Genomic DNA, 25,372 nt, shown 5'->3' with positions numbered 1-25,372 from the left:
GGAAAAAAGGGCAGTCAACATGGTAGGAAAGTTTTGTAATCGATGTATCATGGTCTTCTCAGCCATTATTAGCAAATTGTGAAAAGTTGTACAGATCTGTGCTATCCGAGAAAAATCTCGGCGCTAGTTCGGTTTTCCGAGGATCAGCAAAACCTCCGAGTCCAATTAGGAGTTGACTTATGAGTAAAGCAAATTAATTAGTATAGAATATTTGACCAGTACATAGTCCAAGTAATGTTATGTATCTCCTAGTTCGTATCCTTGTATTGACAACTAAAAAAAGAGCTGGTTTTAAAGTTGAAACGTTATACAAGGGTAGCAAAAAGAAGCCAGAAACATGATCACCTTCGTAGTCATTTAATCTGAATTCGCCCTTATTTCCATCCAGTTATACATGTATCATCGTCATCGTGATTTTGTTAACAACGGGTTTTGATGTCGCTTCCCTGTTTTAAGCTACTCTGTTTGTCACATATATACAATGGTGTTACGTTGTTTGAGTCAACGGTCTGTTCTTTCAAGTTCAAAGACACTCGTCTCGGGAGACCTTTGAGCGCTGAGGTCCGAACAAGGCGTTACAGGCTCTTCATGGCAAGGGAAGAAAAACTCGGAGCGGTTAGAAGAGCTTGAAAAACCCGAAGGACTCGGAGGGAGATAGGTGTTTGGAGAGCTGTTCACTGTATCCATCACTACAGCACCACCATCGTTGCCACTCCTACTCGATAGCTCACCGTTCTTTCTATAAGTATGGGAGCTCAGATCCTTACCGTCGAAGATTCCAAAGATCACGCCGATCCTGTGGCTCACAGAGGCTTCCTTGTCGAAGCCCGACAGCAATTGCCTGTGCCGGTAAAGAAACGTGGCCACGAATATGGCCAGAGCCGACAGAGAAGCGACCCCGGCGATGAGGAATAGCCCCCAGAAACTGTTGAGGCCGAGACTCACCGACGAGGCGAGGGCGTTCGAGTCCGGACAAACAGTGTCCGACACAAACCATGCGTTCTCGATCTTCTTGATTCTGTCTCCTTCGGTCACGTTCAGAATCGCCCGCGACACATCTCCGGCCATAGGACTGCCTCGCGGGAACGCCTGCGAAGATGACCCGATTAACAAAAAAGTCACGATATGCGAGGCATGTTTAAGCTGAGAACTTACGAAGCCAAAACCATCGGTTTTGTATATGGGTCCGACCATGGTGTAGTTGGAGCAATGAGCGGCGATGAAAACCTTGAGGTAAGGGATTTCGTCGTAAGCAGCGCCAATATCGCCGTTTGCGAAAAGCTCAGCCAGGTGTTGAAGAGATCTGAACTCCTTGATCTGGTTGTGCTTGAACGGGATGAACTCCTTCAACATCCCCAACGCGAAAGAGCCCTTTGGGAATCCGATCGCCGCCTTTCTCTCCAAAAGCTCGTTCACGTCGGTGAAGGCCGGCCTGAGCTGTTGCACGGTCAGCATCGAGGTCAGGCTCGCGGTGTAGCTCTGGGTGAGGATGAGAACCACGAAGCACCATATGATCACCACGAATCTGGCCGAGTTGCTCACGACCTTCTCGCGGTGAGCGAAGACCATGGTGGAGAAGGAGAACCAGAAGCTGGTTCCGATCTGGTTCGAGGGCGGTCCGCGGAAGTCTTCGTTGATTCGGTGCTCGAGAAGCCACACCACGAACCCCACGAACACGAAGAAGCACCCCGTGGTGGCCCACAGACCCCACGTCAGAGGCTTCAAGAACACCCACGCGTTCTTCGTCTTCGCGCCTCTGATCGGCACGATCATCGTCAACCCCGACTCCGTGTAAGGCAGCGTGAAGTCAACGAACATTGACCGGTTCAATACTATCGTCACGTCAGCCGCGACCGCATCGAAGTTCTGCAACAAACAAACACACAGAAAAAACCTTCAATCAGTTATACACAATCGAAAGAGCCGGTATTTATGTATAAATGTGTATATATACCCCGCGATATAGTTGTTGAATCATGTCGTCGTAAGAGCCACCACTCGAGCCGTTAGGCTTGACGAAGGGGACGAAGTCGTAGAGAACTGAGTATGGCATGGCTTCCATAACGGCGTTGAAGACTTCTATGCAAAATCCGGTGGCCTGTGTTCGATTGGTGCTCGAATCCCTCGTCAGCTTTATGAAGCTCGAGTTTCCGAGCTTCAATGGAACCGCGACTCTCAGCCTTTTCCCGTTTGTCGGAGTAACGAATCCTTTGGGGACTGACATGGAGTCTCCGGGCCATATGATCGGTCCTAGATCGGACCTCGACTTCAAATAATCTCCGGTGCTGTGATTCTCGCTGGAGTGATTCATCTTCCTTGACAGTCCTGATTTCGGCGTCCAATATCCTACCAGCCTCTCTCCATTGCTGTTCACATTCACGATCTCGAACCCCGGCGATTGGAGTTCTCCGCCGGCGAGGCTAAACTCGCCGGCCAAGCCTCTGAACCGAACCTTCCTGATTTCTTTCTGAAGCCTCTCGCCGTAGCGAGAAACTCCGAGAGTGTCGAGATCTGTGCCGTTAGTTCTGGAAGAGGCAGTACTATTAATGTCGGTAGTTCCTCGGTTGTCGCCGGAGAAAACCTTCTCAGCCGCCGTGGCTAGGGCAAACACCGAGTCGTAAGCCCATAAGCCAAACACGTTCAGTTCCCCGTCGACCTCCGGATTATCTCTCCGGACATTTCTCTTCCACCGCAGTCGAAAATCCCTCAGCTCCTTGCTCTCAGCAACATAGCTCTTGAGCCCTAGAACGCCTTGCATAGAATCAACGTTCGAAGCGTTCAACACATTGAACAAATCCATGACCCCAGTCGTCACGATCCAAACGCAGCCTTCGTTCATCAATCCGATCTCCACGGCCTTGGCGAAGATTCGGGACCCGAGGCCCGGGAACACGTGGACGACGAAAACCCTGGTCTGCATCGTCATCAACTTGTAGAGCTCGGCCTCGATCTGATCCTCCGTGGCGGCCGGAGAAATCACGGCTCTGTAAGGGACCGAGACTCCGGCGTTTTGAAGCGCGTCGGTGAGGTACGGGACGATGGACTCGCCGAACTCGTCGTCGGCGTAGACCGGAACCACCTGGCTCCATTGGAACGCGTTGACCAGAGAGGTTATGGCGTTGACCTGCGACTTGTCGTTTTGGGTGGCCTGGAAGAAGTATGGGCTTCGGAGGGAAGCGAGCGATGGGCTTGTCGCCGAGAATGAGATTATGGGAATATGGGCCTTCAGGCCCATCTGTATAACGAAGTTTGCTTCGATCGATGTTTGAGGTCCAATGATCGCTTCCACTTTCTCCTCCTTCATCAGCTCTAGAGCTGTTTCATTTTCACAAGACTCGTGTTAGTCAGTTTGACACGTTAGCTCAAGAATGACATGAAAACAAAAAGTTTTACACGTTTGCGTAACGACTTAATTAAGTTAATAATGACACGAGTATATAACGGGAAACGGCGGCAAAAATCAGTAAACTCTAACACGGGATACAATTTACTTCTCATTTTTTTTCGGCAAGCAAAAAATCACTCTAATTGCATTGTGTTGTGACTCCCTAAAAAAATCAATGACTGAGATTGAGCGGCGCTATATTAAAGCACGTTAAATTGATATAAAACAATTAAATCAAAATAAAGAACTAATAATACACTCATCTCTCTCTCTCTCTCTCTCTCTCTCTCTCTCTCTCTCTCTCTCTCTCTCTCTCTCTCTCTCTCTCTCATGTTCCCTGCAAAACCAGAATCTACCCACGAATTTATTTTGAAATCATACGGTACTCACACCCCTTTACTTTTAATGGGTCTGAGGAAAACCCTATACAATACAAGGTAACCTATTGGTATTTTCTTTTACCCATTTAGTATGATTTATTAATAAAAAGTAAAAAAAAAATCTATAAATATATTTAAATAAAAAATAAAAAATCTAAAAAAAAAATACTTAAATTAATAAATTTGACACTAAAATTTGCTTAGAATTCATAATATAGTAATAATTTTAAGCGGATAAGGTATGGGTAAAGTCCTGAGTAGGATACTTAAAAATCATACCATACTTATACTCATATAATTTTTAATGGATAATATCCGTACTCTACCCATTATCCAATTGTTCGAATAGGGTCTTGTGAGTACGTGAGTTCATGGGTAAAATTTTCATCCCTACTTCTGTCACTCACTGTTTCTCTATTCTTCTTCTTCTTCCTACACTTAAACTATGACCCAAAACTTCACCTGGGTTCATTCCATCGCACTCAATTTTACATGTGACATTCGTCAAAGTTAACGGTGTAGGAAGTAACGGCGCAATTAAAATCAGACTTTAATGATTTTACTCGTAAAAAAAAAAGAGAATGAGGAGTAAATTGTATCAAGCGTAAAAAAATTAGTGATTTTTGCCGTCATTTTTCCTTATATAAAAGTTGGTTTTCTTATAACACTAGTGAATGATTACGATTTTATTAATTCGATATTAGTCCTATAGTAATAAATAAAAATCGTGATATTTTAGTGTTGGTTTCGTGTCAACGGATACCTTACTTTTGATTTATAAAGAGAACCATAAATTAAGAAAGCTTAAAAGATAAAAGAGACAAAAACTCAAGAAGACCCATAAATAAAGAAAAAGTCAAGAGTCAAATCTTACTTTGCAACCACTCGTTTTCCACAGCCAATAGAAAGAAAACTACCAGCCCCATCCTAATTATCTTCTTTCAAGATTATTATGACCATTAATATACGGTGAATAATAAGTTATTAGCATTGACTTAATTACTTACTCAAAAGGGCAATGATCACGTTTATGTTTACATTATATTTAAAATTGTCCTTATTTTTTTTAATCAGGCTATCATTCCATAAACATAACGGAATTCAATCAGTATTTTACCATTAATCTTTAATCACACACAAAACAATTTTTTTTGGTCACAAATAGTATCTTCAAACACATATGTATAAGGAGAGAGATGAGAGAGAGAACCTGAAGAAGCAGCTTCAACGACATCTCTGTTGGAGTCCATAACACGAAGAGCAAGACGAGTTTTGTATGAGCGATGATGATGAGAGTCGTAGAAATCAGAGATAGCCATATTCAGACAGCTCAGCGATATCTTCGCTAGGTTTGATTCCATGTTCAGAACCACACCCACTTTCACTTCCTCTCTCACCGCTTTGGACGAGTTTTGTGCGTTGACCGACAATATCATCGTCAACGCAAGAACAAGCCGAGACACATTCCTTTGTCTATGGCTTCCCATGGCTGATTATTTATCTATCTTGAGGATGAAGGAAATTATAACTCTTATTTTATCATAGCATCTATTATTACGAAAGGTTTTATAATGATTGCCAGAGAAAGGAAAGACTTGGGAATACATATATCATTTATTTAATTAGTTATGATTATAATTTCATGGAAAATACAAGAAGATAGATGGGAATAGGATATTGTATGCATTGGCTGAGTTAGTTGACTTGGTTTTGGGGGCTCTGGCTTAAGTGAATTATTCAAAGGAATGTTTTCTTGGAAATATTAAAAGAATATATTTGCCTTCAAAATAAAATAATGTGTTATATAATGTACACCTGCTCAACCAAGGTATGAGGGTCAAGCACATTACTATAATTTATACATAAAATCACGGTAACACTTATTAGCATTGGGCATAAATTAATGACACAAAGTAGGGTCAATTTTGAAGTTTACTTCTTTTATATTATTTTATTTATAATCAAAAGTATTGAGTATACATATACATTTTAAGAATTTGGGACAGAATATCCCCAACATATCAGCATTGAATACATTTAGATAGCTTGGCTAGGTTACATAGTTATAAACTGCTGCATTATGATTTGTGATTGATTATTCATTTTTCCCTCTGCCCATGCTGGCAGAAGAGTCTGTTGAAGCAAAATTTTATATTATTTTTGCTCAAAGAGCAAAAGATATATTAAAACCTATTATTTGCCTTATATTTGAAGGTGTATTACTTGATGTTTGAAAACTTCATAAACCGAGATGGCTTCAAAGTGCCAATCCGAATCTCCACTTGAACATCTTTGTTTTGTTTGTTTGTTTGTTTGTTTTTTTCCTGGAAAACAATTACAACACTAGATGTGTATACATTCATATATACATAGTACGTACATCTCAAAGATGGTTGACAAAACAATTTAGTAAGTTGGGATAAAGAGATCACAATTTTAATTACCTTTGGCTTGGATTGGGGGCACTATTTCCACGTCTTGTGAGATGTCGAAAACCAAAACAATGCGAAAAAGTTGAAAATTACTTGGTACGTAGTTAAGCTAGACTCGATTGAATTGAGAACTAAGGTCAGCTATTAGTTTCAAACGCTGGTTGCCGGTAATTCAATTTTTTCTAAAATACCGGTTGCTGATATTTTGTCTATGGTTCAATTTTACGGGAATTCCAGTTGCCAATAAAAATGGTAACAAAATTTTAGACAAATTTTAAAATGTTGCTTACAGTGAAATAGTATTTTCATAAAGAATAATTATTAGATCTTAGATTAATTCAACAGTTTATCTGAAAACTATCTGAATTTCGACAAAAGTTTCCCTAAAGTATTGACCACTATACTGAAAAAAATGCATATAATTTTTTAAAAAAAATTATCACAACAACGAGCCTCATAATAAAATTAAAAACAACTAAAACCACAAATAAAAAAATGTACAAATTACAATTACAAATCACAAATAATTTTAAAACAAATTAAAGGAAACCTTGATCGTCAACACAAATTTTGATTTTTTTTCTTCTTTTGAATATGACTTTTCGAACATCCGTATCCACATAAAAGAGAAATCAAGATGGAATTTCGTGAGATTTTTGGGTATATCAAACATTGGTAAGAACCATATGAAATCAGCGGAAGAAATAAATTGAGAGCATTAGATTTAGAAAAATTTATGTGTTTGTTTTTCATTTTGATTGAATAGAATAGATTACATTGTTGAGATTCTACAAACGTTCTAACTAATTGTAACATAAATCTTTATTCCTGGGAATTACGCTAGGCTGTTAAAGTCTTGGCCAACTCACTTTGTTTGACTGGCCTTGCTTTGTTCCTCACCTAGTCAGCAATGACTAAAACATCCCTTGTCAAGCTGAAGGGTGGTTTATCAACTTGAAGCTTGTCTCTCAGCTTGAGGAATCTACTGACAGAGAGGCCTTTAGTAGAGCTTATGCAGTTTGATCTGCTGTAGGTACATTCTGATTTCCTAAATTATTGACTGCAAAAAAGTGCATAGAAAAACTAGTAGCATAACACTGAATCTCATAATAATAGTTTAAAAAAAAAAAATTTAAACCACAATTTATAAATGACAAACTACAATTACAAACCACAAATCATTTTGATACGAATTAAAGGAAATGTGGATTATTAACAGAAATTTTGAAAGAAATTATTATTTAAAAAAATGGCTTTACGCTATGCACATAAAAGAGAAATAAAGATGGAATTTTGTGGGTTTACGGAACATTGGTAATAACTATCATTTCAGTTTCATGACTTGGTTGAGCATCACTTGAGCTTGCACCATTGTCATCTGTCGTGAGCTTCATTAGGATCTTGTACTACGCCTCTGTCCTGAGCTTCGTTATTTGGATCTTGTACAACGCCTCTGTCTTGAGCTTCGTTATTTGGATCTTGTACAACGCCTCTGTCTTGAACTTCGTTTGGATCTTGTACAAGGCCTCTGTCCCGAGCTTCGTTTGGATCTTGTACAACACCTCTGTCCCGAGCTTCGTTTGGATCTTGTATAACGCCTCTGACTGGAGCTCCGTTTGGCTCTTGTAGATCGACTGCGGCTTGAGCTCCGTTTCTTTGATCATTTTCGTGAAATCGGCTGAACTCTATGAGAACGTCTCTGATATTGATCCACATGGGTTCGGGGCGCATCAAAATGTGTTTCTCCTTGTGGAAGAACTTTGCAATGGTGGAGACAAAAGCCACCGCAGAAGCTGCGCCAGCGATGAGAAAGAGACCCCAAAAATTCTCTAGGCTAAGTCTGTCAGACGACAGCAGAGTGCTCGGGTCTGGACAAGTCGGCTGTTTCTTGAACCATACAGCTTCAATGTCCTTCATTTGCTGTCCCTCTGTCACTTGCAGTATTGCCCTTGAAACGTCAGGAACTAGAGGCGAGCCCTTGGGAAAAACCTGTACCATAAATACATGTAAGAGATTTCATATCAAACAAGAGACACAAGGTCATTTGAGATCTTTATATGCGAGTAAAGATGTGGTTTGACTCAATACGAGTAATCCCTTAAGTCACCATCTCGAAGGGACATGTTATATTTCACAACGAAGACATAACATAAAGTCATTGGTTGTTCATTTCATCGTCGGCTAATTCTAAGATGAAACCCCGTGATATTTGATTGCAACTAAAACAAATTATGGTAAATATCTAGAGAGAGAGAGAGAGAGGTCTCACGAATGCAAAGCCATCAGCTTTGAATGTAGGTTCGACCATGGTAAATTTGGAGCAGTGTTTGGCGAGAAACAACTTGGTGTAAGGGGTTTCGTCGAAAGCGGCAGATATGCCTCCTTTTGTTGTTCCGTTTTCAAAGAGACTAAACAACTCATCAGTAGAGTTATAGATCTTAAGTTGGTCGTCTTTGAATCCCAAATCTTTCAGAATGTCAACGACGAAGGAACCCTTCTGGTACCCCACATTTTCTCTGTTCTTCAACAGCTGGTTCACGTCGTTGATCACAGGCCGAAGTTGCTGAACAGTTAGACGCGAAGTCAAACTGGCCGTGTAGCTCTGGATGAGGATTAGCACCACAAAGCACCATATTATCACAACAAACCTTGCCCAGTTGCTCACCACTTTTTCCCCTTTAAACCAAGATACATGATCATCCAGTCAAGTCAAGCAAGAGAATTATTCTTTACAATCAAATAGTTTGTGAGCGATAGGATAGAAGTACATACTGTGGCCAAAAACCATGGTAGAAAAGGAGTACCAGAGGCTTGTTCCGACCTGATCGATTATAGTGCCTTGGAAATCCGTGTTCTTGTGATGCTCAAGAGCCCACACCATAAACCCGATGAAGACGAAGAAACCACCAATCGCTGCCCAAAGATTCCCCGTCAATGGCTTCAGGAACACCCAAGCATTCCTGCTTTTGTAGTCTTTGATCGGAACTATCATTGATACTCCGGATTCTGTGTACGGTAACGTGAAATCCACCAACGATGATCTATCTTTCCTAATAGTCACGTCCCCAACAACAGCGTCGAATTTCTGATCAATCAAATTCCAAACCAGGTAATTAAGTATTTCATCAAACGTAGTAATACAACAGATTAAATATACATATAGATAGATTATACCTCATCGAATACTTGGTAGACAAGATTATCGTAGGTTCCCTCGAAGGCAACGAACTCGAACGGGACAGCGTATGGCATGACTCCCAAGACGGCCCTGAACACGTCGATTGTGTAACCAAATACGGTGTCGTTTGAGAACGGAATCGACACCTTAACGAACTCCTGGAAACCGGTCTTCACCGGAACTCCGATCCGCAAAATCTTCCCGTTCGTCGGAATCTGCCAACCTTTCGGAGGGGAAGTAGAATCTCCAGGCCAAATGATAAGTCCCAAACTCGTGTTCCGAGCCGAATATGTCGTCGTTTTGTTTCTCGGTCGTAACTTTTTGGTCAGTCCGTCGTTGATCGTCCAATATCCTAACCTTTTTTCTCCGCTTCCGAAGACGTTGACTATCTCGTAGTTTGGCGTCTGTAACTGGCCGTTCATGAGCTTGAAGTCTCCGGAGAGTCCTCTGAACCTGAGGCCCGAAAGCGACTCGGCGAGTTTCTTACCGGTTCTTGACACAGACAACGATTCCAAATCGGTCGAGTTTTGAGAGCTGTTGCTACTCGTCGTTGATTTGAAGCCGAACTTCGCGGTGGTCTTGCTCGTCTTCTCGATCGCCGTGGCCAGCGCGAAAACGGCGTCGTAAGCCCAGAGCCCGAAGACGACCATCGGAGTATCGTCCACCACCGTCGGATTCTCCCTCCGGAACTCGGCCTTCCATCGGACGACGAAGCTCTCGAGCCTGTCGCTCCTAGGAACGAAAGTTTTCACGCCCAACACGCCTTGCATTGTCTCGATCACGGTCGAATTCTGCGAGCTCAAGAAATCGGCGATTCCGTCCGAGACTATCCAGACGTAGCCTTCGCTCATCATCCCGATCCTCTTCGCCGCGGCGAAGATCCGATCTCCGAGATCCGGAAGCATGTGGACCACGAAGACGCGCGTAGACATCGTCATGAGCTTGTAGAGCTCGGCTGCGATGAAATCGTCGGAGGCTTCCGGAGGAATCACGCTCCGGTACGGCACGCGCGCGTCGACGGATTGGAGCGCGTCGGTGAGGTGCGGAATCACGCCCTCGCCGTACTCGTTGTCGACGTAGATCGGAACGACTTGTCGCCATCCGTAAGCCTTCACGACGGCGGCGATAGCTCCGACCTGCGACGAGTCGTTCGCCGCGACGCGGAAGAAGAATGGGCTTCGGATTGAAGCGAGTGTTGGGCTTTTTGCTGAGAACGTTATGATCGGAACTTGGGCTTTGTTTCCAAGGTTAATTACGAAGTTGGCCTGCATTGATGTTTGGGGCCCAATGATGGCTTGGACTTTTGTGTTCTTTATCAGGTCTAGAGCTGTTTTGTTAAATTAGAAAAGTTAAAAAAAAAAAAAAAAAAGTAGAATTTCAAGCAACAGGAAAGTAAAGGATTGAATGTATTTTTTATAATATTTTTCATGATGATAAATCTATATTCGAGCATTTGGAATATGGAAATATTTGAAACTCAACCACATATAATATAAAAAAAATATTCATTGAAAATTCTATACCCGCGGAGTTGTATAACGAAAAAGGGATGTGTGGGGCCTTAACCAATTGTCTATATTACCCACGGTTCAAAACGCCGGCAAAAATCCAGGAAAATCGCTGGAAATATCGTTTTCGGACAGCTAACGACCGAAGAAAAGAAGAACGCCGTTTCTTGTCATTTTGTCGTTCGAAAATTGACGACATGGGCATGTCGTTTCCAGTCGGTCATTTTCGTTTTTATACCTTAAACCTAGTTTTTTTATTTTGTCATTTTGATGTTTAAGTTGATTTTTTTTTTTCATAAGATCGCCTTCATTAATGTTGTTTATTACTTGACGATCTATCATATATATTTTTTATCAAATTTTTTGGAGAACTTCCGGCGAGCCACCATTTTTTCCGGCGAACCACCATTTTTTCCGGCGACTCAAAAATCAGATTTTCAACTACTTATTTTTATATTTTTAAGTTAGATTATGTCTTTAAATTTTAAATTACATATACTTATGTTTTGAATTGGAATTGGTATATGTTGAATTGAATTGATGGTGTTTGATTTTGAATTGAAATTGAAATTGTTAGACTTTGAATTGAAATAGTTAGACTTTGAATTGAAATTAGTTTATCATTTATGCTAAAAATGAAATTGTTAGAGTAGGAATTGAAATTTTCACATTTTGAATTGAAATGAAATAACTTAGAATAGAATTTATTGACATGTTAAATGGAAATTTGTTGACATATTGAAATGAAATTAGTTGATGTAGACTTTGAATTGAAATTAGTTTATCATTTATGCTAAAAGTGAAATTGTTAGAGTAGGAATTGAACATGTATGATTTGAAGTGTTTTGAATTTAGACTATATTTACAAATATATATGTCTTCTTTTGTTTCGCCACATTATTTCCATTCGGTTTTCCGTCGGCTACGTCGGTTTTCCATCGAAAACGGTATTTGAAAACGGCATTTCATTTGCCCTTTTTCACATTTTTTCCGTTCGGTTTTTCATCGGCATGACGATTTTCCGTAAATCAGGAGGTTCGAAACGGCAACGAAAACGGCATTTTTTTCCTTGATATTACCTACGGGTTGGATTGGTCATATATGTATATATATACATATATTGAAAAATTATACAAAATAGTTGTTTGGAAACAATTGATTAGAAAAATTGCTACAGTTCTAAGTTGTTCGCAAAAAAATTATTTTATCATTTTATAAAATAAAAAAAAAGCTATATCATACTTGTATAAATGAAAGATTAGATATATATATATATATATATATATATATATATATATATATATATATATATTTTTTTTTTTGGCTCGAAAAAAGATTAGATATAATCGATATGCCTAGTAGTTGGTATTGAGAGGAGTAGTATCATCGCAGCTAGCAACTTAGCGATTAATTTGATAGCTGTAGGAAACAAAATCCTGACGTTATTATTTTCATGAAATAATACTAGCATCTAGCAAATACAATTATAAACCCGTATGTCATTCTGGCTAGTTACACTATAATATTAATGGAGAAAAGTCATTAAATTATTTCAGCAACTTAGCGATTAATTTGATAGCTATATAGGCTATAGCTGTAGGAAACAAAATCCCGACTTCATTATTTTCATGAAACAATACTAGCTAACACAATTATAAATCTGTATAAGTAATTTTCATGGCCATAATTTTTATGGAGAATAGTCATTAAATTATTTTAAGCAATTAAGTCACTGATATTAGAAATTTATGAAAAATTAATCGGATTAAGCCACTTTAAATGTTGGTATTGCAATTTAGTCAACGTTTTACCTAATTTTCAAATCTAGCCACGAATGATGGCGTGACTTTATTATTCATTTAGCAAATTACTAGATTATCCTTTATTGAAATCGACTAACATCAACATGTAGCCAACGTTTTGATCGGCCCTAAAACATCAATTTCAACGCTCTAGTTATAAATTATAATATTTATACAAAAATATTTTTCTCTGTATATACTATACAGGTAAGGGGACGGAGCCAGCTAAAACTCACCATAAGGTTAATCTTTCCCTCAATTTTTTATATATTATTTTTTATTGTATTTTTATCTTGAAAATTTATAAACTAATCTTAATTTTTTTTTTCACTTTAGCCCCTAAATTTAGATTCTACCTCATGTCCCTCTCTCTATATATATGTATATGTATATATAATGATAATTTGTCTTAATCAATATGTATATATAATATATGTAATGTTAATTTGTCTTAATCATGAGGACTTTACTTGAGTTCATGAGGCAAAATAAATTAATTTATGTTATCAAGATATGCAGTAACCATAGGCAACAACAGGGTTAAAAAAAATAAAAAAAATAACAAACAAGAGAGGCAGCAACTAATTATAGATGATATATCAAACGAAAGTAGAATTGAATAATGTTTAAAAATTAATCAGAGATCAGATTTGATTACGAGACATAGTTATAAATATAATATATATATATATATACCTGAAGCAGCTGCGTCGACGACTTCGGAAGAGGAGTGCCGGGAGTGAAGGACAATCCTTGTTGTGAAATGAGTGTTTGAAGCGTAGAAATCAGAGAGAGCGAGTTTGACTGTGCTTAGTCCCATCTTCCCAAACAAGCTCTTCGTGTCCAGAATCAAGCCCACGTCAACATTCCTCAGAACTGTTCTCTGTCCCTTGACCGTGCATGGACATGAAACCACCAACATCATCACCGTCATCGCTAACAACGCCAAACCATCATAAGCACTTTCAATCTTCTTCATCTTCATCTCATTACCACCCTTTTTTCTACGTAAAATTGATAATGATTTGATTTGGCATTTGGACTTATATATATATTATGTAAATTTCCACATTTTTTTTTCTCTTGTATTTTTTTTGTCCTCCAGATAAGAGCAATATAATTGCATGCATATACCATACATACATATATGTATATATAGTAACTCGTACGAAGTCGCTCTTCACCAGACGCAGACTAGAGTTCTTTTCAAGTCTTTTTATTCTGTTTTTATTTCTTTATTTGGGTATTATCTTTGACCAAATCCAAATAAATATACGAGAACTGTTTGAGATAGTCTGAGATTACCTTCAATTAAAATTATAACCTAATTATTCAAACATAAAAAATAATATAGTTCAGTTCAGGTATAATTTTCTCATAATACTAAGAATAAAAATTTGTATAAGTTCAATTTTTTTTTTACTGCAAGAGATCTAAATATGACATATCATTAGCTCTCCTATATATATATATATATATATGCGGCATATATTATAGTTTATTTTGTTCAGTATAGACTTGGAGATTTATACGGAAGTTGCAAATATTGCAGTTAATTGGAATAATGTGTACGTGAAGACAATGATATTCATATGCTTGTCTCCGTACTTTAATATTAATCGACCATTACGTCTCCACGGTGTATAATCTGGATTATTTTATGGCTGAAACTTAAAACCAAAGATTTAAATATATATATATATATATATACTTTGGTAATCGTCCATTTTATTTGAGGTTAAACGCAAACGATATATAAAGTCCAGCCACGTCTATTATTATTAACGGTCCAAATAAGTGATTGCATCCTATAATCGAATTCAATTATTAAAAAAAAAAGTATTAATTGCATGATATTTTATTTTATAAATAAAATAGAATTAATATTTGATCTTGGTTTTCAAATTTCTCCAAAATATAGGTGGGTATTATCCAAACATAATAATCTGAAAATTAGAGTTTCGATACACCCACCAATATAATACATTTCAATCGTAGCTCCAAAGTACTTTTGACAATATTTATACGCCTTACTCTATGAGTCATGACTGGAGATTAGCTGGCATTGTTAAAATAAATTAGTAAACTTTTCTATATGCCATTCTTTCTAAACTTCCAATCGGTAAGCATATGCATTTTATTTTGACTTCAAACTCTCAAAGCTTATGTCCAGTTTTTTATACAGAAAAAAAAAAACAGCAATGCAACGCGGACTAACGTCAAGTACTCCACAATGTCCGCGGATATCTATCGTAACATGGATAAGCTTTTTAAAAAATAGCGTGTATATACATCCAATAGACTTTCGCTTTATCATTAACAAAAGTCTATGTTTATATTTAAAACTAAACGCGACATACATGATAGAAGTTTACTTCAAAGGCCGTATATATTTTTTTGCTTAACATTTGAAGGTTATATATATATATATATATATATATATATATATATATATATATATATATATATATATATATATATATATATATGAGTGTGTGTGTAAACCATATACAATAATGGTCAACGAGTTATATATATATATATATATTGTTGTATTTAGCCCTAATCTATGCAACAAAGATGACCTAAAAATAACTACTCGGATTTGTGCAAGAAAGTAAAGTACTGAAAAAGAAAAAGACACAACCAGATTTTTCCCGTGCTTCGATCCAAAAAGATCTACGTGCACGTTGAGCTTCGTGGGAGAAATACTCGGTCTGTACTAGCTTCGTCTCGATTACACCCTCAAGATCACCAATCTCTCAAACTCACGAATACAACCTCACACTCTCAATCACAGGCAATTCTTTTTACCAGTTTCACACAAGAAACACGATCAAGCCGATCGCTCAAGAACAAACCACTCAGAGAGAGAAGAAGAATAGAGAAAACCCTAACACAGTATTCGAACAGGACGTAATGACTCGAACAAAAGGTCTCGAGCTCATTATAAGAGATAGGCGATCCCGAAGAGATGCTTGTGACCGTCAGATCAGGTGAGATCAACGGCTTCTGTTCCTTTATGCGCTACGATGTCGTTTAGGTTAAACGAGCACAACACCTAGGAGCTGACGCCTCTTGATCTTCATCCCAGTGGGCCTCAGCTGATGGGCTTCGGCAAAAGAGTTGCTGGGCTTCCAAAACCAACAATCTCCACCTGAAGCTCAGCAAGCTCCACCTTAATCGAGACATCACCAATACAGACCGGCTTCTTCAACCACATCATTGCTCAGTACCTGCAAAAACATCACTCAACAAACAACAAGTCTAAGCAATGCTTAAACTTGGTGTTAGTAACCACTTTAGTACCCATATCAGCTGGATTACTTTCAGTATCAATTTTCTGGAGCTTTACTACATCAGAGGCGATCAAATCCCTGATGTAATGAAACCTTACATCCACATGTTTCGTTCTTTCATGATACACAGGATTTTTACTTAAATGTATAGCGCTTTGACTGTCTGAATAAACAACCACAGTGTTGCTGATAAGATGAGCTTCTTTCAATAAGCCATGAAGCCAAACAGCTTCCTTAAAACAATCACAAACCGCAATGTATTCAGATTCAGTAGTAGACAAGGCAACAACAGACTGCAAGTTAGACTTCCAAGAAATACAATTGCTCCCAAGAGTGAAACAGAAAGAAGTAGTAGACTTTCTATTGTCCCTATCACCACCATAATCAGCATCAACATAGCCAATCAGATCAAACAAAGAGCTACGCTTGCCATAGCACAAACCAATATCAATAGTGTTGCTCACATAGGCAATAACACATTTCAAAGCATTCCAATGCACATATCCAGGATTAGACATAAACCTACTTATAACAGATATAGCATAAGATAAATCAGGCCTAGTGCTAATCATGGCATACATCAAAGAACCTATAGCATTTGCATAAGGCACATATTCTATTTTCAGGATTTCAGACCTGGATTGAGGGCACTGTGTCTTATCAAGAACAAAATGAGGAGCAAGAGGCATCAGAACAGTTTTGCAATTCAAACTACCAAACTTAGAAACAATCTTTTCAAGATAAGGCTTTTGATGAACACGAAGCATGCAATTTTTTCTATCTCTATCAATAATCATGCCAAGAATTTTTCTAGCAGGGCCTAGATCTTTCATATCAAAAGCAGAATTAAGATCACTCTTAAGCTTGTTAATCTTAACAACAGACTTGCTAGCTATAAGCATATCATCAACATAAAGTAAAAGATAAACAGGCATATCATTCAGAGAAGAGAAATAAAAGCAACTGTCATATTCACTTCGAGTAAAACCAATACCAAGGACAAAAGAATCAAATTTCTTATAACATTGTCTGGGGCTTTGTTTCAAGCCATACAGAGATTTCTTGAGGAGGCAAACCTGTTCTGCATTTTCTTTGTCAACAAATCCCTCGGGTTGTCTCATGTAAATTTTTTCTTCCAAGTCACCATGGAGAAAGGCAGTCTTGACATCTAACTGTTCCAGTTCAAGATCAAAGCAAGCAACCAGAGAGAGGATGATTCTAATTGTTTTGAATTTGACTACAGGAGAGAAAATCTCCGTGAAGTCAATTCCCTCTCTCTGGGTGTAGCCTTTTGCAACCAATCTAGCTTTAAATCTAGGAGGGTCCTGATCAAATAGACCCTCTTTGATTTTGTAAAGCCACCTGCACTCCACCAATTTTTGTGCCTTTGGCTTTTCAACCAAAATCCAAGTCTTATTAATCGCCAAAGACTTCATCTCATCTTTCATGGCCTCAAGCCATTTTTCTCTGTGTTCAGAACCCATGGCATCCACATAAGAATCATGCTCAAAGGTTTTCAGGTCTTGGGCAGCTATCAGGGCAGTGTAAACTAGCTCAGCATAGGAGAACCTAGCAGGTGGTCTAATGTCCCTCCTAGTTCTATCTCTAGTCAACTGATAGTTTTCTAGCTCTTCCTGAGCTGAAACATCATGATGTTCAGTCTGATCAATGTGCTCTAACCTGACAGGTGGCTCCTAATCAGTGACCTGATCATCATTGTGATCAACATCAGGTTGAGGTTCCCTATAAGTCACAGGGGCAAGGACACTAGGATCCACCTCAATGGTTGGACTCTCAGTTTCAGGGGCAGACTCATTAAGGGGGGTGTCAACAGGTTCAGAAGGTAACTTACAAGGAAAGTTTTTCTCATCAAACACTACATCCCTGCTAATGATGATCTTAATACCCTTAGAGTCTCTATCCCATAACCTATAACCTTTGGTTCCCTGTTGCTGTTGGTATCCTACCAGGACACATCTGATGGATCTCAGGTCTAACTTACCTTCTCTGTGGTGAGCATAGGCAGCACAGCCAAAGATCCTAAGGTGACTCAGGTCGGGCTTCCTATTGGTCCAAACTTCTATTGGGGTCTTAAACTCTAGGGTTCTGTTTGGGCTCCTATTGATGAGATAGGTAGCAGTGTATAAGGCTTCACCCCAAAAAGCTTTAGGCAGACCAGAGGTAAACAGAAAGCCCCTAACTTTTTCTAGCAGGGTCCTATTCATTCTCTCAGCAACCCCATTTTGCTGAGGGGTACTCCTAACAGTTTTATGCCTAAGGATGCCATGTTCTTTACAGAAATTATCAAATTCAGTGTTGCAAAATTCCAAACCATTGTCAGTTCTAAGTGTTTTCAGAGTCTTGTTGGTTTGATTTTCCTCAAGGAGTTTCCATTCTTTAAATCTAAGGAAGGCTTCATCCTTAGTTTTAAGAAGGAAAGTCCACACTCTCCTTGAGTAATCATCAACAATACTCAGAAAATACTTGTTTCCACCATGAGTTTCATGACTTTCTAGACCCCACAAATCAGCATGGACATAGTCCAGGTTGGCACATGAGAGATGAGTGCTAGCCGTGAATCTAAGTCTATGCTGTTTTGACATGACACAGGGTTCACAGAACGTCAAGTCAGATAGAGAGTTCTTACCCAACATACCTTGCTTATGCAGGACAGCCAAGCCCTTTTGACTCATATGCCCCAGCCTCAGATGCCAAAGTTGGGTCTCTGCATTGTTAGTATCAACAGACAACGAACTATGTACAGCAAGATTGTAATATTTACCATCAAGAATATATAGACCATTGGTAAGGGTAGCAGACAGAACAGGCTTATTATTTTTGCAAACAGTAAGAACACCATTTTGAGCACCATAAGAGAAACCTAACTTATCAAGCACTCCCAAGGAAATGAGATTCCTTTTAAGGTCAGGAATGAACCTAACCTCAGTCAGGGTTATCTTTTTTTTCATTGTTCAACATCAGATTGACAGAACCAACACCAACCACACCACACATGTTGTTATTTCCCATATACACATATTGGTTAGACACATGAGACAAGTCAACAAACCAATCACTATGAGGACACATATGGAAAGTACAACCTGTATCTAGCACCCAATTATCAAAACCAGTATTCTCAGACACATTCAACACTTCAGAGGATTCAATCACAGGGTTAGAAGATGAGGCAACATTGGTTTCAGGATTAGTATTATTCTTATTTTTTTCTAGCCATTTGAAACAATATTTTCTCAAGTGACCAGCCTTACCACAGTGATAACATTTTCTGGTTTCTGACTGGTTCTTGGAAGATTTTTCTTTGGCTTTCTTGTTCTTGTTATTTCCATTACCAGACTTATTCTTAACAAACAGATTAGTACCAGACTTAGACTTTTGAGTCTTCAATTCCATCTCCCTAGTCTTAAGAGCAGAACATAACAAATCATAACTAGGAACAGTACCAGAGTATTGAAAAGCATCCTTAACAACTTGATAACTATCAGGTATTGAGTTCATCAAAATCATAACAGTGCTAGTGTCATCTAACTCGTGATCAGTCCCTTAAAGCACAAGGGTGCGCTTAAGGAACTCATCCAAGTTGTCATCGACAGACTTTGATGAATCCATCTTATAAGAAAATAAGGATGCTTTCAAATAAGCCAGATTTGGAGCAGACTGATTACACTACTACAAATTAACATATTAGGTGCGGAAGGGTAATGTCACACCTAAGCACATATTAGGTGCGACATGTCGCACCTAATACCTTTCCAAGCGACTAAAAATTTCGCTGATGATTAGTGCTATCCGGTGCGACTTTGTCGCACCCGATATGATAGTGTCGCACCTGATACTATTGGGTGCGACATTTGTCGCACCTAATACCATTAGATGTGATACGTGTCGCACATAATGGGTTTAAATATTTCAAAAGGTCAGAAATTCCCCCCGAATATTTTTGGTTCTGGAATTTCACATTGGGTGCGACAGTGTCGCACCTAATAGTCATATTAGGTGCGACACTGATGACTATTAGGTGCGACACCGTCGCACCTAATAGTTTTAGGGTATTTTAAATACCCGAGTGTCTTCTTCCTCGCCCAAACCACCTCTCTCTCTCTAACTCTCTCTCTCTCTCTCCGACGCTCGTCCCCGACGCGACCAGCCCCGCGTCCAGCCCCGCCACGCGCGACCAGCCCCGCCTCCAGCCCGCCACGCGTGACCCCATTTCCCGGCGCCGTGACCAGCCCCGCGTCCATCCCCGCCACGCGCGACCAGCCCTGCCGTCCTCCTCCAAGGTACGTCTCTCTCTCTCTCTCCCCATCTCTCTTTCAATCTCAATGACCTATCTCTCTCCATGGCCGACCAGTTTGTGCCGCCCCGCCGCCGTGACCAGCCCGCCGCTCCGCTGCCCCGCCGCCACGCGTCCAGCCCCGACCAAACGCTCTCAGGTACGTCCCCCTCTATCTCTCTCTCTCTCTCTCTCTCTCTCTCTCTCTCTCTGACCGTCTCTTAATCTCACTTTGTCTCTCTCTCTTCCAGCCCCGCCGGCCGTGACCTGCCTTGTCCGCCCCGCCGCTCGGACCAGCCTTGCCCGCCCTGTCGACCGGACCAGTTTCCCGCCCCGAGCCGCGCGCCTCAGCTGAGCCCTCGACGAGCCCACTCCATCCTTGACAACAAGCCCACCCCACGACCGTGGAGGTATGAGTTCCTCTCGTTGATTTTTTTTTGGAACGTGATTAGTTAGGTTATAAATTTTGGATTAGTGAGATTTTGGATTGGTTAGGTTCGTTACGTTTATGTGAAATTGAATTGAAATGTTTAATTTAGTTTAGTTTTAGATTATCGTAATTATTTGAATTGAAATTGAAATTGAAATGTTTATGTGATTGTTACTTAGTAATTTCGTTAGTAAAGTTGAATTGAAATGTTTAATTTAGTTTAGTTTTAGATTATCGTAATGATTTGAATTGAAGTTGAAATGTTTATGTGATTGTTACTTAGTAATTTCGTTAGTAAAGTTGAACTGAAATGTTTAATTTAGTTTAGTTTTAGATTATAGTAATTATTTGAATTGAAATTGAAATGTTTATGTGATTGTTACTTAGTAATTTCGTTAGTAAAGTTGAATTGAAATGTTTAATTTAGTTTAGTTTTAGAATATCGTAATTATTTGAATTGAAATTGAAATATTTATGTGATTGTTACTTAGTAATTTCGTTAGTAAAGTTGAATTGAAATGTTTAATTTAGTTTAGTTTTAGATTATCGTAATTATTTGATTTGAAATTGAAATTGAAATGTGATTGTTACTTAGTAATTTCGTTAGTAAAGTTGAATTGAAATGTTTAATTTAGTTTAGTTTTAGATTATCGTAATTATTTGATTTGAAATTGAAATTGAAATGTTTATGTGATTGTTACTTAGTAATTTCGTTAGTAAAGTTGAATTGAAATTGAAATTGAAATGTTTATGTGATTGTTACTTAGTAATTTCGTTAGTAAAGTTGAATTGAAATGTTTAATTTAGTTTAGTTTTAGATTATCGTAATTATTTGAATTGAAATTGAAATTGAAATGTTTATGTGATTGTTACTTAGTAATTTCGTTAGTAAAGTTGAATTGAAATGTTTAATTTAGTTTAGTTTTAGATTATCGTAATTATTTGAATTGAAGTTGAAATTGAAATGTTTATGTGATTGTTACTTAGTAATTTCGTTAGTAAAGTTGAACTGAAATGTTTAATTTAGTTTAGTTTTAGATTATAGTAATTATTTGAATTGAAGTTGAAATTGAAATGTTTATTGTTGCGATATTTTTATAACTAGCACGCAAGTGGACGTATCGAACAAGTAATAGTGTTACGTAAGTAACGGATATCGATCCCACAGAGACTAGTTACTCTAGCGACGTTAAACAACCTAAAGCAAATTGATTTCACTGTATTAAGGTGGGAGGTGCAAGAATTAAATATAATAAAAATAACTAAAAAACAACGGAAATTTAACACGAAACTTCAAATAAGAGAAAATGGGGGTCACGACTTCACCGGAAAGCTAAGACTCGGGGGTTTCGGGTTCCAACAACTAGACCTACTCTATTCACGCTAATCTCATTCTCCCTAGAATATTACTAGCCTCTCTCGAGTGATCTAGCAACCTACGCAATTGACGGATTATATATCCTCTCCGCCTCTAATCCTATTAAAACAATCACGAGCAATAAACACGAGAATTTAAACGATTACATTAAGCTTAAGCCGTCTAGCAACCTAAGAACAAAACGAAGCATGGATTATGAACATGAGTTTTCGCCCTCTCTCGAGTGACATAAAACTCCTAAAAACAATCCTAAAGATGGCCAATCTAAAGAACGCATTAAGAACACATCCACACAAGCATGAATAATTGAGCAAATCACAGCATAATATCACCCTAACGAAACCCCCTAACCCAATTTAATCCGGCTATATCGCAACCCCGCTAGAAATCTAGCCTCTAACGGAATCCATAGTCAACAACATAACATTCACAACAATAATCAACATAAATGTAATTAAAACAAACACTATGAAATTCATGACGGGAAGAGTGAAACTATCAATTAATTGAGAAATAACAGTAATTGAAAGTAAGGGAAAGAAAGTAAAAACTATTAAAAACGGGAGTTCATGTCTTCCCGCGGCGCGCGGTGGAGGGCGCGCGGCGCGCGTATTCGCCAAATTTCTTGCCCTTCTCAATTTTGACTCCATTTTGACCATTTTCACTCCGAATCTCATCATCTTTCCACGAAATTGATCGTAGATGCTCTAATGATCCTCTGAACCTGAAATTACTAAAAAACCTACTAAAAACCATTAAAATACTTGAGGACTCGTCGGTTTTCGGTTCGGGACATAGGAGTTTTACGCGTGATAAACGCACCTATCATTTATGTGATTGTTACTTAGTAATTTCGTTAGTAAAGTTGAATTGAAATGTTTAATTTAGTTTAGTTTTAGAATATCGTAATTATTTGAATTGAAGTTGAAATTGAAATGTTTATGTGATTGTTACTTAGTAATTTCGTTAGTAAAGTTGAATTGAAATATTTAATTTAGTTTAGTTTTAGATTATCGTAATTATTTGAATTGAAATTGAAATGTTTATGTGATTGTTACTTAGTAATTTCGTTAGTAAAGTTGAACTGAAATGTTTAATTTAGTTTAGTTGTAGATTATCGTAATTATTTGAATTGAAATTTAAATGTTTATGTGATTTAATTAGTTAAGTTAATTTCAAATAACAATTAACGATTAACGATTAACTCTCAAATTCATAACAATTCACTCTAAAACTATTAACGATTCACTCTCAAATTCATTACAATTAACAAAATTCATAACAATTCACTCTAAAACTATTAACGATTCACTCTCAAATTCATAACAATTCACTCTAAATTTCAAATATTAACGATTCACTCTCAATTTGTGTGCCTTTCGGGATTATGAAGCCGATAGTTTTAGACAACGACCAAAAAAGAGGATGTCTACTTCAGGTCAGGACCCATCAAGAGGAGAGCGTTACCCCCCGCAGATGCCGAGGAAGAAGCAGGGACCAACGACTGGCGTCGTTTCTGCGAGAGCTCGTGTTGGGACCCCTGGAGCGAACACAGTTCGCTACGATCAGACTGCGCAGGCGTTCTACCAAGACGTCAGGGAGCAAAATCCGTTGATCGGGACGTTCCAAAACCGATTAGGAAACCTGATCAAGAGTACCATTCCAGTCGACCTCCAAGACTGGAATCATGTGCCTGCGCAGAGTGTGGCGGCTCTTATGAACTCGATTCATAACGAGTATAACTTCGTTTATGAACATCCCGAGAGTGGCGAGCTTGTGCCTGCAGATCCTATTCGCAACGAGATTGATATGGCTATCATTCGCGATGCGAAGAGGATGCACCGTGGCCAGAAGTCGAGGTTGTCGCAGCTCTTCTTCAAGCCATTTTGCGGGAGTAAGGATCTTGCTAAAAATGAAACTCCCGAAGGCTACAACAAGGAAGCCTGGTTGAAAGCAATAGAGACGTTCGACTCGCCGGAGCATAAGGTATGAGTTGAACTTCCGATGGTTATTCGAATTTCTTAAAATTAAACTTAACGAATTTATGTCTTGCAGGCAAAATCTCTCCGCAACCGGGAAAATTCGAAGATGAAGAAGACGAAGGCGAGACAAGGGTCGCTTAGTTTTTTTGGTCATCGCTCGAGGAACGTAAGTCTCCTAATATTAATATGCAATATAAATGTGATTCATATTTTAATTTTGAAAAATTACAGCGAAGAGAAGATGGGAGTATAGGCTCGGCTTTAGCGATATGGTTAGAAAAACACCAGGACGCTAAGGGATCGTGGACGACGGACTTCGCGAAGACGCAATACGTAAGTTAATTTTTTTTATTTACTATATTTAATTACTTTATTTCTTCTTATATGATAAGGTTTTTGTGGTTTTATTTTGAAGGATCAAGTCACCGCCCAGACGATAGATATTTTGCGGCAAGCGGAGGAGCAAAACATCGTGATCTCCCAAGAAGATGCGGAGATGTACGCGATGCGCGATGTTTTGGGAGTGCGCAGAGACTGGGAAGTCGGTTTAGGGCCTTCGATCCCAAGGTCATCGTTGGGTGTTGCCCAAACGCTAGATGGAGGCTCGTCAAGTTCGTCATCTCAGACCGATCCATTGGTTGCCGAGATGCGAGCTCAGATGGATGCCCAACAAGCCGAGCTGCAAGTGATGCGGCAACAGATCGCCTTCCTCAGCCAGCAGCACAACCAGCCTCCCACGACTCCTCAACCTCCGCCTGCATCGCAACCAAGTGGGACGGATCAGCAGACGCCAGGTTCCACGCCGGGTTCTACGCCTGGTTCTATGGATTACTTGCGAGACCGTCCTTACGGAAGCGGCGGAACGAGCGGCAGCGCGTCAGGCAGCGGTGGACGAGGACGCGGAAGCGGTTCTCGAAGTTCTGGCAACTTATTCGGTAGAGGAAATTCTACTATCAATAAGTTTTATAGGAAAAAAAAATAGGAATTCATTTTTTTCGCTTTTTTTTGGAAATAATTTGTATTTTTAATTAAGAATTCTATTTTCAGAATATTATTTCTAATTCATTTAGAATTTTGTTAATTAATTTTTATTTTATTTTAAATGAATTTTAATTTACTTTTTTTAATTTTGTATTTTTTTTTTTAATTTAACAAACATATTCGGTGCGACAATGTCGCACCGAATACCATGGCGTGAACACATTAGGTGCGACAGTGTCGCACCCGATATGTATTTACCCGCCAATTTTATAAAATTTAGCATGAAAATAACTTGGACATTAGGTGCGATAAGTCGCACCTGA

At 38.8% G+C, this 25,372-nt stretch overlaps 3 protein-coding genes across 3 annotated transcripts; 1 reads left to right on the top strand and 2 right to left on the bottom strand.

The window, feature by feature from the left end:
• Positions 1 to 17: 17 nt before the first annotated feature.
• LOC149391747 (glutamate receptor 2.7-like) lies at positions 18 to 5,408 on the bottom strand. The gene is made up of 4 exons (XM_089619268.1): positions 4,976 to 5,408; positions 1,955 to 3,315; positions 1,156 to 1,866; positions 18 to 1,089 (listed from the first exon to the last, which is right to left on the bottom strand). Exons 1-4 carry the CDS (start codon positions 5,250 to 5,252, stop codon positions 502 to 504), a joined length of 2,937 nt encoding a protein of 978 aa, XP_089475394.1. The 5' UTR covers positions 5,253 to 5,408; the 3' UTR covers positions 18 to 501.
• Positions 5,409 to 6,943: 1,535 nt separating this feature from the next.
• LOC149391746 (glutamate receptor 2.7-like) lies at positions 6,944 to 13,670 on the bottom strand. Its single transcript, XM_089620048.1, has 5 exons — positions 13,382 to 13,670; positions 9,372 to 10,702; positions 8,970 to 9,282; positions 8,467 to 8,873; positions 6,944 to 8,186 (listed from the first exon to the last, which is right to left on the bottom strand). The coding sequence occupies exons 1-5, from the start codon at positions 13,668 to 13,670 to the stop codon at positions 7,572 to 7,574; spliced, it is 2,955 nt and encodes a 984-aa protein (XP_089476174.1). The 3' UTR covers positions 6,944 to 7,571.
• Positions 13,671 to 20,327: 6,657 nt separating this feature from the next.
• On the top strand, positions 20,328 to 25,372 carry LOC149391745 (uncharacterized). Its single transcript, XM_089620047.1, has 4 exons — positions 20,328 to 20,438; positions 24,300 to 24,401; positions 24,484 to 24,862; positions 25,353 to 25,372. Exons 1-4 carry the CDS (start codon positions 20,328 to 20,330, stop codon positions 25,370 to 25,372), a joined length of 612 nt encoding a protein of 203 aa, XP_089476173.1.

This window comes from Urtica dioica, chromosome 7 (genome assembly GCF_054948205.1).
Source record: "Urtica dioica subsp. dioica isolate 48M chromosome 7, U.dioica_male_clone48M_v1_H2, whole genome shotgun sequence".
In the NCBI taxonomy this organism is placed as follows: domain Eukaryota; kingdom Viridiplantae; phylum Streptophyta; class Magnoliopsida; order Rosales; family Urticaceae; genus Urtica; species Urtica dioica.
This window is presented reverse-complemented; position numbering and strand designations above follow the sequence as displayed.

Bases quoted from the DNA above. Each gene is read 5' to 3' on its own strand.
- LOC149391746 (XM_089620048.1), bottom strand. From the start codon at position 13,670: ATGAAGATGAAGAAGATTGAAAGTGCTTATGATGGTTTGGCGTTGTTA. The intron at 10,703-13,381 runs GTATATATATAT...TTAACAAAACAG, and splicing joins CGTCGACGCAGCTGCTTCAG to CTCTAGACCTGATAAAGAAC. The intron at 8,187-8,466 runs GTGAGACCTCTC...TTTATGGTACAG, and splicing joins AAGCTGATGGCTTTGCATTC to GTTTTTCCCAAGGGCTCGCC.
- LOC149391745 (XM_089620047.1), top strand. From the start codon at position 20,328: ATGACCTATCTCTCTCCATGGCCGACCAGTTTGTGCCGCCCCGCCGCC. The intron at 24,402-24,483 runs GTAAGTTAATTT...TTTATTTTGAAG, and splicing joins ACTTCGCGAAGACGCAATAC to GATCAAGTCACCGCCCAGAC. The intron at 24,863-25,352 runs GTTCCACGCCGG...CTTGGACATTAG, and splicing joins GACGGATCAGCAGACGCCAG to GTGCGATAAGTCGCACCTGA.
- LOC149391747 (XM_089619268.1), bottom strand. From the start codon at position 5,252: ATGGGAAGCCATAGACAAAGGAATGTGTCTCGGCTTGTTCTTGCGTTG. The intron at 3,316-4,975 runs GTTCTCTCTCTC...AAAATGAAACAG, and splicing joins CGTTGAAGCTGCTTCTTCAG to CTCTAGAGCTGATGAAGGAG. The intron at 1,090-1,155 runs GTAAGTTCTCAG...TCATCTTCGCAG, and splicing joins AAACCGATGGTTTTGGCTTC to GCGTTCCCGCGAGGCAGTCC.